Genomic DNA, 13294 nt, shown 5'->3' with positions numbered 1-13294 from the left:
ATACATTATTATTTAATATTTAAATGAATTTGATGATTTAATATATTTGTTAATATTTCAATAAGAAAGTCGAAGAAAATATTACAAGTAAACGGAAACGACAGTAGCGCAGTAGCGGAAATACGAACGAGGATTGACCGAATGTATCCGAGTATTACCGATGTGATTTAGTGACGTCATGCCCAAGCAGAAGAGATAAAGCAGTGAAAAAACTGAAGCTGTGTTTTCTATTATATTGATATTTGTACATCACAATCTCGCAAAGTTTTAAAAATGTCGTATGCATACCTTTTCAAGTATATCATTATTGGAGATACAGGTAATTGGTATGGTGTTATAGTCGGACCTCTCCCTTAAACATATTCTATATTTCGCATTAAATATGCCCTGACAGGATCCCTTCGTTGTTTTTGTTCTCTCATAGAATGATGTTTCTATTCGTAGAAATTTTATATTCTAACATTTGTTATTTTTTTTTTATTTTACACTTATACCTATCAATGTTGCATCACGACTGTCAAATTTATTTTTAACTAATATGAACTTTTAAGATGTATCTATTTTATTTGCGTCTAGAACATAAAATAAATACGATAGTTGAATTTATTAGTAGATCTTTTTATTTTTATTTTACGTTTGATGTTATGCCAGTAAGTAACTGGTATGCTATTTCACTTTGACCTCGATTTTTATATACAATTTGACCTTTTTTTTTATATACAATTATTTTTTTTATATGCTTTATTAATTTAAATATATATGTATATCAAATTACGTCGCATTAGTTTAAATTTATGCTTTTCAATCAAATTCTTGTATCACATTTATAGTAACATTTAATTTATTTTTACACAATACTTATATTTATTTTTCTTTAATATAGGTGTTGGAAAATCTTGCCTTTTATTGCAATTCACAGACAAAAGATTTCAACCAGTTCATGATTTAACAATAGGAGTAGAATTTGGTGCTCGTATGATTACCATTGACTCTAAACAAATAAAATTGCAGATTTGGGATACGGTAATTATCGCATAAAATTGATAATTTATATTAATTCAGAATTTTTCAAATGTAAATGTAAACACATTATAGGCTGGACAAGAAGCATTCCGTTCTATTACACGATCTTATTATCGTGGCGCAGCAGGAGCATTGTTGGTATATGACATTACACGCAGAGAAACATTCAATCATCTTACAACATGGTTGGAAGATGCTAGGCAACATTCAAATTCAAATATGGTGATCATGTTAATTGGAAATAAAAGTGATCTTGATTCACGAAGAGAAGTAAAAAGGGAAGAAGGAGAAGCATTTGCCAGAGAACATGGACTTGTTTTCATGGAAACAAGTGCAAAGACAGCAGCAAATGTTGAAGAAGCATTCATTAACACAGCGAAAGAAATATATGAAAAAATACAGGAGGGTGTATTTGATATCAATAATGAGGTAAATATTTATTAATATGAGAGACTTTAGATTTCATCAAACGATGCATATCATTCTATTAATATTATTATCATTTCATTTAATTAGGCAAATGGCATTAAAATTGGACCACAACATTCTCCGACAAGTCCTAGTGGATTAGCAGGCACCGGAGGACAAGGAAATGCACAGGGCGGTGGGTGCTGCTAGGGGCTGGGGGTTGCCTGCCCACCGCTACATCCTTCTCCGATCTGAATCGATCCTTTTACTCCTGCTCCTCGTTTTAATCTCAACCACCGACTTTGTACATTTAATTTTGCGCGCGTCGCATCTTGAGGTAACGAGTGACACAATTGGTATATTTATTATTTAAAAAATATTATATACATGGTGATAGGAGTATTATATAGCAAAAGTGTTATACGTCATTAGAATCATAAAATATAATAAAATCTTAATTTACAGATTATATAACAGATCAGTTTGTATCATCACAATATTACCTAGTATATTTTGTATACATATACATATATACATGAAAATCCATATAATTCTTACTTTTAGATTTATGTAACATTATTTTTTTATTTCTATCGTTATTTAAAAGTTAATATAACACTTTAATGGAATTCACTTTCTTAAAGTCCCATGTGTAGTTTATTTGTGCTGGTAATATTTTGATTTGTTTTACTATCAAGAAATGATATTCTCTATATCACTAAATTTAAAGTATTATCACTTTATGCTCATCGCTATATAATGCGATATACTTCTATCTGTAAAATATGGGAATTAAATATATTTACCATGTTGAGATATTGAACATATTATTGAAGGTGTAAATGTCTTTATCATTGATGAGTAAAGGAGGATGGGAAGGCGGAAGGGATAGGCATTCCTATTCCATAATTTACATTTATTTACTGTCATGTAATATATGTGATGTGCTTTAATATTACAAATTTCATTTATTTAATCATGCATCGTGGATTGGAATAATCGAGTTCGATTGGCTTTAAACAGAAATACAAAATTACACTTGGCTACCTAAGGCGACATTATGTATACGTATGTATTGATGTATAAGATGACGAATATATGAAATATGTAATCCATTACATCAAGAGGCCTATGTAACCAAATTTATATTCTATGTAATGATTATACAAAACCTCACTATTTACAATATTTATATTGTTGTGATTGGTATCATTACTTATGATACATTTTTAAAAGTCAATGATTGATGATATAATGACAGTGAATTTAAATTTTGCAGATTTTTCTTTTTAATTGGAGAACATTTGTAGTACTATACAATCTAAAGAGTTAAGTACATAGAGTGTGCATTCGTAAATCTTAACCAAAGATATTGATTTAGACATGTTATGGCATAATACTTCTAAATGTATCCTATTCGAACAAGGTCCAAAAATATCATATTGTACATTATTATTTCTATTGATGTATGAATATTCAACTATACAAAGAAAAAAAGGATTAAGTATATGTAAGATGTGCAGATGTGCATTAACAGAAAATATAGTCTTTTATTGCATTATATTTATGGAACATTAATTAGATCTGATGGAGACATCGTAATATTAGTTGAATATTCCTTAACTAAAATGATAAAGAGATTTTAAATCATGTGTAGAATTTGGATTTGAACATTGAATACACTTTGAATTTCACAAAAGGATAAGTGTCACGAAACTGAAATATCATATTGTATGCATTTATTTTACCATTATATAATTATGGCAATTAAATGCACATGTTAATATAGCGTTTTTGAATAATACTTTATTTTTATTTGTACATATAGAGTATATTTGTTGAACAGATCCAATACCTATACATGATCCAAAAAGTATCATTTGACGTTAGTATTAATGGGTTAGCTATGTACTTCTTCTTATATCTGTGTATCTCTTTGTTATATATATATATTTTTTTTTATAATGTAACAAAATATTTTGTGATTGTAACAAAGGATATTTTAGCACTGTATACTTTTATTATGCTTATATGCTATAACGATTAAACGATGTAAGTTAATTTTAGAAAATATATCTGAATATTATCCTCTAATAATTAAAAACCAATAAATGTCAAGAATTTGACATTTAACGCTTATAACATATATATATGTATGTATATATATATATATTCCTATTTAGAAGAAAATCATATCATCTGTTCTCTGCGCGATTCTCTCTTCCTTTGAGTACTTATATGTGTCATAGAATTATTCGTTTGACATACGTTCAAATAAATTCCGTGTGACGCAGCTGACCTGACCTGATCCACAGCTGATTTGCCGATACGTTGCAATCTCACTGTTGCGCTCGCGATAGAAAACGCTAGAGAGAGCGACATGTCGTGAGTTGAACGTGAGCGGGCTTCGTCAAAGCAAGAGCGTTGTTTGCTATTCTTTTAAACGCATTCGCGCTCCTCATAAAGTACTGCAGAAGGGTTATCATTGCAGATGTATCTTCCATAAGGCGGTGAAGCATTATTTTGGAGATTCCTTTGACATACTGGACATTAGCTAACGTGCTGCGTCGTAAAGACGCAACTAGGCGCCATGATGGTAGGTGGAACCTGTTATCACTTGGCCGGTAGGCTATTGAATTTTCCACGCGTTTAATTAGTTGGAACTCTGGCATTGTTCGTTCCCTTTTAAAAAAAAGGAGATCTGCAGTATTTAATAAGCGAGAAATGTTGCAGGACGGAATATGCGACACTACCGACATTTTAAACAGCGTGCCTCCGAAAAAGGTATTTACATCTTTCATTCTTCCTATTGTTAATATAACATTTCTATTTTTTTTTCATATTTTCAAAACTTTTTATTCGTTTAGATAATTATTCTACTCGAATAATGTCCTTGAGTTAACATTATTGCCCTTTTCAGACTATTCATGCTGATAGCGTAGATCTGCCAGACAAGCCTCTGCGGGTGGATATATCTGATGCTCTCAGCGAGAAGGATAAAGTGAAATTTACTGTACACACTAAAACTTCCTTGCCTGAATTTCAGAAGCCAGAGAATTTGGTTGTAAGACAGCATGAGGAATTTGTCTGGCTTCATGATAGATTTGAGGAAAATGAGGAGTACGCTGGATATATCGTATGTATTCTATTTCATTAATATGATATATTATCTCCTTTGAGGTAACCTTATCTTCGTTAAAAGTGAATAGTAACTTATGTGACTTCATAGATTCCACCATGTCCACCAAGACCGGACTTTGATGCATCACGTGAAAAGTTACAAAAATTGGGAGAGGGCGAAGGTAACATGACAAGAGAAGAATTTAACAAAATGAAGCAAGAATTAGAAGCGTAAGTTGCATATTCATTCAAATAGAATGCTCAATTATATTTTTGGGTAGTACTCCTAATAAATACGTAATCCTTACAGAGAATATTTGGCTACTTTCAAGAAAACTGTCGCTATGCATGAAATGTTTCTAACAAGATTAGCACATCATCCAGTTTTTCTAAATGATCACAATCTTAGAGTATTTTTAGAGTACGATCAAGATCTTTGTGTGAGAGGTAAATATTTCTTTAGTTTCTTGTACTCTTCCGATATTAACTTTGTAATATTAACAGCGTTAAATGTTGTCTTTGTTTTTAGGAAAAAATAAAATGGAAATGTTTGGTGGTTTGGTGAAATCTTTTTCCAAAACCACAGATGAATATTATCTGCAGGCAACTGTTAAAGATGTAAATGACTTTTTTGATCAAGAAATGACATTTCTGCAATTGTATCATCAGAATTTAAAAGAAGCAACGAGTCGTTCCGATCGTCAAACTGCTAAGCATAAAGACGTAGCCGATTCGTATATTAAAATATCTACTAATCTTTTACAATTAGCTACGATAGATCCTGGTAAATTAGAGAAATTTTTAACAAAGATTGCTGAAACGTTTGAAAAATTACGGGTAAGTTTCTATACTTCCAAGTAATAATATTAATGTCACCTTAAATTTTTGTATCTTTATAAATTTTTTATTGTTTTTATGATTTTGCAGAAGGTCGAAGGACGAGTAGCATCTGACGAAGATTTGAAATTGTCTGATACGCTTCGTTATTATATGAGGGATACTGCTGCAGCGAAAAAGCTTCTTTTTAGAAGGTTGAAAGCTTTACATGCGTACGAATCTGCGAATCGTGCTCTTGAAAAAGCTCGTGCCAAAAATAAGGATGTACATGCAGTGAGTACATATTTAATCCGAATTTAATATAAAGTAAGGTGGAATTAAGTATTGATAGAAAATTCTATTTATAGTTATTAGATAGAAATGTTCATTGAAAAAATTTATTTATTCAAAAAAAGTTTCTTCAGTATTCCTTCGTTCTTACGATCAAATTGTATATTAATAATAAATGAATTAATAGAGACAAAAATTTTAATATAAATAGGGAAAACATATGTTTATAATGTTATTTAAATATAGCGTATCATATTCTCTAATAATAAACAACTTAACTTTTTCTTGCACTTCAAGGCACTGGAAGTTGCTGAGGTGTGTCTCTCTTCATTTGTGTCATAGATACATTGTTCTGCTATATCGCTTGATAATCTGAATTGCTATATTTGCGAGTTATATTATCTCTTTATTTTTTTTTAAAGATATAAATTACATAGATATATGTATTCCATCGAAGTTAATCGGATACTTTACATGAACATTAATAGAACCATTTTCATATTTTATAGATATGAGAAGCGGTACACGAAGTATTTATGATGCATACAAAATATTCTTTGCACAATTATCCTGCTAGAGTAATAATCAATTATTGTGTAGTAGTTTATAATTAACGAGAATATATTTATATTTATTTTTATTCAACTATTTAAAAAAATTAATTTGAACAGATTTACTCTTTAAGCAGGAAAATTATCATAATTTAAATATTGCACAAAATCAGAGACTGCAAATAAATGTTATGCATGACTTAATAAATTTGCATGTTGTTATTTAAGGATTTACAGAATTATTATGGGTATACACGCATATATGTATTGTACATCATGATTTTTTTCAGTATTATTAGTTTGAAATACAAAATAGAGCATATAATACAGTTAAATCTTTTATCTTTTACTGTGATTTGTAAATAATGAAAATGTTTGTTAAGAGTGATTTATTTATTAGAAATTATCACTGATATTTAAAAAGGAAGACATACTTTAATCATTATTATATATAATAGACAATGAATTAGTGATTTATGAATGAAATTCATTTGTGCACTAAAGTTATATATTTTTGTTAATTAAGGCAGAACAAGCTCAAACCGAGGCGTGTGAAAAATTCGAACAAATGTCGGAAAAGGGTAAAAAAGGTATGTAATTTGTATCTATAGTGTGTCGTATATATTTATAGCATTTCAAAGTAAAATTATTTATTTCAGAATTAACGGATTTCAAAACGAGGCGTGTAGCAGCATTTAAAAAGAACCTTATCGAGTTAACGGAACTTGAAATAAAACATGCTAAAGTTAGTGTTTAATTGTATATACATAAAGTAAATAATACATATCTACAAAGATAATTAACTTAGCATTTATTTTCCAATAGGCGCACGCAGAGTTGCTCAAGAAATGTCTATCCGTACTTCGGGAGGAGTGATCCAATTTGTCAGTTGCCATGGCTAAATCTGTTATGCTCTCTGCATACAGATAACAACTTATTTACAGTTATTATAATTTAATGATACTGTAAAATATTATATATTTTTTGTTATCTAGATATATTATATACTACGAATTAAAGTTCTAAATTACCACAGCTGCAAAAGGGGTTCAGCTGCTTGAAAATAGTTAACGAAAAAGAATAATAATATTAATAATAATAATAATAATAGTAATATAAAAAGAATATTAAATAATTTTTATCAGTTGTTTTTGAGCTGTAGAAAGCTGTGGATAATGCTATAACTTTTGTCTAGATAAAAATTTGGTATTACATTTTTTTCTTATGCATTTAAATATATATGTTGCGCGAATCACGAAGGTGCACAAAAGTACTGTAAAAATGAATAAAATGTAAATGGCGCTGAGACTTTTTGCAGCTTTAAATTAATTACCTATTATGCTTATATAACATAAGATTCTTTATATTATATATGAATAAAAATATATATGCGTATCTGTATACATATATGCATATATATAATCGTTAGAAAACAATGTTATGAAAACACTAGTTTTAGAAACACAGTATCGTCTACGACGACAAAAAAAAATCAGTACCGATAAAACATAGGACAGTGAAATTAATGTAAGAAACTATTTCCATGCGTATGCATTCATTCGAATTATTACGAAACGGATACATGTAATGTTATAAATTTTGTTGATCCTTTGTCTACTTTGTGTGAGTGGCAAAAACATAGTGAAGGGACCTGGAAATGAATATTATAATAAAGTGCAATTATACTTTTCAATACGTTTCTCTTAACAAATATTTAAATATATACATACATATATTATTTAATTATCTACGAATAATACGTATATATATATATCGATATAAAAAGATCGATTTAAAAAGAGAGAAAGGACTAGTCGATTAGGATTTCATATGTTTTTATTGAATCGAATCATTTCCTTCTCTATAATACATGACTGCAGACATATATGTACTGAGAAATTCATTAAATTGCGAGTGTTTATCATTTAATTCTTCAAGAATTAATTCGAAATTCCATCGTATAATGTACCATTACATTATCGTCTTAATTTAATGTCGATTAGATCCTAGATTGATAGCCTAATCGATGCGACGTTGGCCGAACGAAGTGCAAACGAAACGTACGTTTGCGCTTGGTTTGACGATAGTCGTATCTTATTATTTTTGGTATCGTTACATCGTATGTTTTAATTAATCTTATTAACGAACAGTAAAGATGACGCAATAGAAAATTCTTGGTACGTAAAAGTTGCGCGGGATACGTCTCGTTCTTTCGTCGCCGGGTCTCGGAGAAAACATCTTTCATTGTTCTTTTTTTATCTTTTTTTTCTTTTAATTATTAATTTTTATTTCTTTCGTGTCTTCGAGAGATCCAAACTCATGAATAGAGAATTCGGTTGCCCGCTCGGCGAGTATGTTATTATTTGTATATTTAAATATTAATTACCTTTTCTTCCATTTCTTTTTTTTTCATATATTATATATTCTTATCTTTTATATTCTTTATTTTTTTATTTTCATAGTACGTGCCATCGTCAAAGTTATGCAACGCGATCAGAGACTACTTGTCGAGATAAGACATAAATCGCCTCGTTTGAGCGAGGGATCTACCCTTCTCTCTTTCCCTTTTTCCACGGAATTTTCTAGGTCGTCTAAAAAGGTCTCGATCAAAATGATTTCTCTTTTCGTGCAGAACACGGAACGGGAACGGGAAGCGAGGGATTCTTTTTTGTAAACTGTTAAATTATTGTTTGCAAAGATCGCGTATAAGACCGAAGACTTTTTTCATTTGTTTTATATTTGGTGGTCCATTACTTTCTTCTCACGTTTTTATCGTTCATCGTATCAAGCTCGGTAACTTTTTGTCGAATCGGATATGTGTATTTAAGTGTGTATAATATATGCGACCCGTAAGAGCTAATTATTGCTTTAGAAAAAAGATAAATGAACAATTTTTGTACGGACTTATTCTGAATTGATCGATCATTTTGATCGTCCTTGATCAAAGGATCGAATTGTTAAATTGTATTTTCTTCTTTTGTTTATTTTTTTTTTCGCAAGTAGTAGGACGAAATTATCGTCTCGGATATTGTATAATAATTATAATAATATCATTAATATGTGCAATACTGTCATGGTAAGAAAAGATGGTCTAATCATATTTTGCACAATATATACGATACAATGAAGATTGGTGATATACTATCATAATAATATGAAAATATTTATAGCTCGATACGTAAACTTTAAAGTCTTCGTCGCTTAAGGCGCTTCATGTTTGTTTTTTAAATATTGGATTTTTAACATGGTACGTACTTATTACATACATATAACCGAATAATTACTAAAGATTCGTTATAAACATTTATCTGTATAATCAGAATCTAGGCGAATGTTAAATGGTTCAGATTAAGATTTGTTTTCTCTTCTTTTGTTTCTCGATTAATTAAAACGAGTCTCTAATAAAAATCGCTGATGATGCTGCTAGCTTTCTTTGAACTCTTACTTGCCATTATGCATTCTTTTGTATTCTCATTTTAATCACTTTTACGCGAACGCTTTATCTTCTTTCCTTCTTATCTTCCATCTCTTACATACATATATGTATATCTATACATACGTGTATATATGTATATATTTATATACATATACACACGTATTTTTTTTTATAATCCTTAAAATTACGTGGATACGTAATAAATCTTTGTATAACGCCACTAACAGGATACATAAAAGGATCTTACTTACGTCCTATGTTCTTCGTCATTCTTTTACCATATTTTGAAACAAAGATTACTTAAAAACATTTTTAATCACACATATTTCGTAATCTTCTTAACGTAATCTCTGTTTTTTCTTTTTTTTACAGTTTCTCACGTACAGAGATTCAACCAGAAATGGTCGGTTTTTAAAGTGCCGAGGAATATACGAGCCAATTAGTAACTAAATTACATAATTATGATCTTTTTGTTAATGGAAAATTGGAATAAAGGATGCTAATCTTTTCTTCGCGACGTAAACGGCGCGCATCGTTTAAATTTTCTTTTGTCTCATCTCGTAAAAGTGTCGTCGGAAATTCTTTTATCGGTCGATTGAAAATACAGAGAGAAAGAAAGAGAGAGGGAGAGAGAAAAATATAGAAAGAGATAAAGATAGAGATAGAGAGAAAGAAGAGGATTCGTAAAACTCGAGATAGGAAGATTCCTCGCCAATGGATTTTGCTCCGTAGGTGTCCTTCAGATTTATGGTAACGGATGTATTTAGGTCAACGCGATCGGTCTTCCTTGTTGTGTGTTCCCCATTTTTAAAGTTCGTTCGCACGTTCACTCTCATTCGTAGCCCACGACGAATTCAATTTGAATACGACTTTATAAAATCAATTTACTCGAATAAAACCTGTCAACAGTGACGTGTCATCAAGGAATATGTAATTTTCATACGCGTTTAAAATTTTCTCTCTCTCTCTCTTTCTCTCTCTCTCTCTTTCTATATATATATTTTTTTTCAGGTGCATGGAAAGGATAGTTAATGGAACTAAAAGAAATAATAAAACATCGTTTTAGTCGTAGTCGTTGTAGCCGTTCATGACGCCTACGAAAATTAATTACCGAGGGGCTCAAAATGCTAAGTCCACCAGCGTGATAGTCCCTTTTTAATCTTTTCATCTTTTCATGGACGAATTAAGGAAATTTATTAACGGATATCTTAACGATGAGATTATAAAACGGCGCCACAAGCCGTGCGCGCTAATCTTTCTACTCGTTATCGTAATTTACTTCGTTCGTACGTTACAAAGCCGCCATTTTTCAGACCGTACTTTTTCTTCCCTTCTCTGTCTCTGTCTCTCTCTCTCTCTGCCTCTCTCTCTCTTTCTTTCTTTCAAGGTTTCTTTTTTTTTGTTTTCTTTAGCGACAAGTTTCATTATCGCACGAGTAATTTCGTCGTGTTGGAAAATATATACAGTGTATTACATGTTTACACTACACGCATATATGTAACACGGCGAGCGGGAAAAAGAGGAACAAAGAGAGAGAAAGAGGAAGAGAGAGAGAGAGAGCTCGTGGGAAATTTTACAATCCTACGACAGCTTTTAGATTACTTTCATTTCGAAGTTTCGTGCGACAGCAACATGGGGTTCGTTCGCTTCTAGAAAGACAAGCACGGAACGGAAGAAACTAAATTGTGCTCTCACGAATTTCAACCTTGTGATATAACACATACGTAAATACTAAAGTGTAGTATATGTGTAACGTATATATACACACGGCTACAACGGTGCATATATTGATAGTATATATTATCATATACGAACAAAAACATGATTCTATCGTTATCTTTTATATATTTTTCTATGTACTTTTATATACATAAGTATATTTTTATAATTACGTTGCATCAACGAAAATCTCGGGCGTCGATCAAACTTTTAACGATTGTTTGAAAACTATAGAAAAAGAGAGAGAGAAAGAGAGAGCGAGCGAAATACAGAGATAATGAGAAAAAAGATGGATAAATTGATGGATAGAAAGAAAAAGAGAATGATGGAAGTATTAATGCACGAATGAATGAACGAACAAGCGGTACGATTTCAAAAAGATATTTATCGGCGTTGTATTTAACAAAGGAAAGAATCTTTTTGGATAGTTACGTTAAAGTAAAAGAAGGGAAAGGAATTAAGAGAGAGAGAAGAAGGTACGGGAAAAAGACTTTTCTGAAACGAGCTCGAACTCCTATAGCCCTTCTCTTTTCTATCTATCTATCTTTCTCTCTCTCTCTCCCAGTCTGTCTTCTTATTTTTGTCTCTTTTTTCTCTATATTTTTCTTCTTCTTCTTGCCGAACAGATAACGACGGATACATAATACACGGATGACTGCACCTGATTCCACGGAATCCGCGAAAGCCATCTTTACGGTCCGTCGATCAAACGATCCTTCTTGACTTCTCCTTTTTTTCTCTCCCTCCCTCCCTCCAAGTCTCATCCTCTCACTCTATTTTCGATTTTTTTTCAATCTTTTTTTTCTCTCTCTCTCTCTCTCTCTCTGTGTCTGTCTATCTATCTATCTGTCTATCCATCTATCTGTCTATCCATCTCTCTTTTATCTATCCTTTCCAACTGCGTAGACGTAGGAAGCGTGCGCGGGTTCGATCGTACCATAAAAAGAACTCATTAAACGTCCATTGTAAGCTGCTCGTGTCGCGTCCAATCATCGCATCTCAAAGAGATTTTTGCAGCAACTCTTTCTCTCTCTCTCTCCCTCTCTCTTGTTACTAGCCACACTTTTTAAACGCTAACGCTGCTGAATCGACGCCGAATAATTATGTTTCTATCGTGTCTCCCTCTTTCTCTTCCTCCCACCCTTTTTTTCTCTCTCTCCCTCTTTTTCTGATTCATTCGCAATGATTTATTTTCAAATCACCGTCGAGAATTTTTACAACTGGAACATACCAGAGAGAGGAAGTTGTTCGTACGATTATTTGAATTGCATGTCTTTTTTTTTATGGTATAAACATTCGAGATTAACTTCGAGGTCGACCAAAGATAATAAAAGAGAGAGAGAGAGAGAGAGAGAGAGAGAGAAAATGAGAGAAGGAAAGTAAATGGATATTTTTTTTCTCTGTTTTTTCTTTTTATTTCTTGGAGAATTAATTTTTTAAATGCACAGACGAGTTTGTTAATCGAGTGTAATAATGAGATTAAAAAAACGTTTATGTAAGGGAAAATCGAGTTTTTAGGAAACAAACGGTAGAATTATTGCCGATTTGTCGACTTGAATGAGACCGACCTCTTTTTCCCTTTTTTCGTCGCGTTTTATCTTTTAAATATTTTTTTTCGGGGGGGTTCTTTTTTTGATATTTCCTTTGATTCGCAAACGTACGCGATGGAACGAAGGATCGTTTTCGATGTAGCGCCTCGTTTCGTTCGGCGATAATTGAAGGGTAAAAGTAGCGATAGCCGTGAATCGGTCACTCGTTTTACGTTCAAAAGCAATCGTTCTATGTAATGTAATAACGCGAATCGAATCGATACGATGAAATGTCGCGCGTAATTGCTACGATTTCATTCGTTTCACGTTAATGGCACTGCCAAAGCGACCGTTTTTTTCCGTCCCCTTTAACCCCCTTTACTGCCCTTCGACCTATGTTT

At 31.6% G+C, this 13294-nt stretch overlaps 2 protein-coding genes across 4 annotated transcripts; both read left to right on the top strand.

The window, feature by feature from the left end:
- Window positions 1–161: 161 nt before the first annotated feature.
- Window positions 162–3525, top strand: LOC122522280 (ras-related protein Rab-2). The gene is made up of 4 exons (XM_043643198.1): window positions 162–319; window positions 884–1023; window positions 1096–1452; window positions 1540–3525. The coding sequence occupies exons 1-4, from the start codon at window positions 274–276 to the stop codon at window positions 1639–1641; spliced, it is 645 nt and encodes a 214-aa protein (XP_043499133.1). The 5' UTR covers window positions 162–273; the 3' UTR covers window positions 1642–3525.
- Window positions 3526–3611: 86 nt separating this feature from the next.
- On the top strand, window positions 3612–7902 carry LOC122522279 (sorting nexin-6). Of its 3 annotated transcripts, XM_043643196.1 has the most exons (11): window positions 3612–4027; window positions 4165–4215; window positions 4352–4567; window positions 4661–4782; window positions 4862–4998; window positions 5081–5388; window positions 5479–5661; window positions 5956–5973; window positions 6736–6799; window positions 6869–6954; window positions 7035–7902. In XM_043643196.1, the coding sequence occupies exons 1-11, from the start codon at window positions 4022–4024 to the stop codon at window positions 7083–7085; spliced, it is 1242 nt and encodes a 413-aa protein (XP_043499131.1). In that variant the 5' UTR covers window positions 3612–4021; the 3' UTR covers window positions 7086–7902. The 3 variants fall into 3 exon arrangements, with proteins under 3 accessions (XP_043499131.1, XP_043499130.1, XP_043499132.1); XM_043643195.1 differs by having other exon boundaries at window positions 3612–4215; XM_043643197.1 differs by lacking the exon at window positions 5956–5973 and having other exon boundaries at window positions 3612–4215.
- Window positions 7903–13294: the final 5392 nt, after the last annotated feature.

Source organism: Polistes fuscatus, unplaced genomic scaffold, assembly GCF_010416935.1.
Source record: "Polistes fuscatus isolate 324 unplaced genomic scaffold, CU_Pfus_HIC Scaffold5, whole genome shotgun sequence".
Classification (NCBI taxonomy): Eukaryota; Metazoa; Arthropoda; class Insecta; order Hymenoptera; family Vespidae; genus Polistes; species Polistes fuscatus.
The sequence above is the reverse complement of the archived record's forward strand: the minus strand, read 5'-3'. Positions and strand labels throughout refer to the sequence as shown.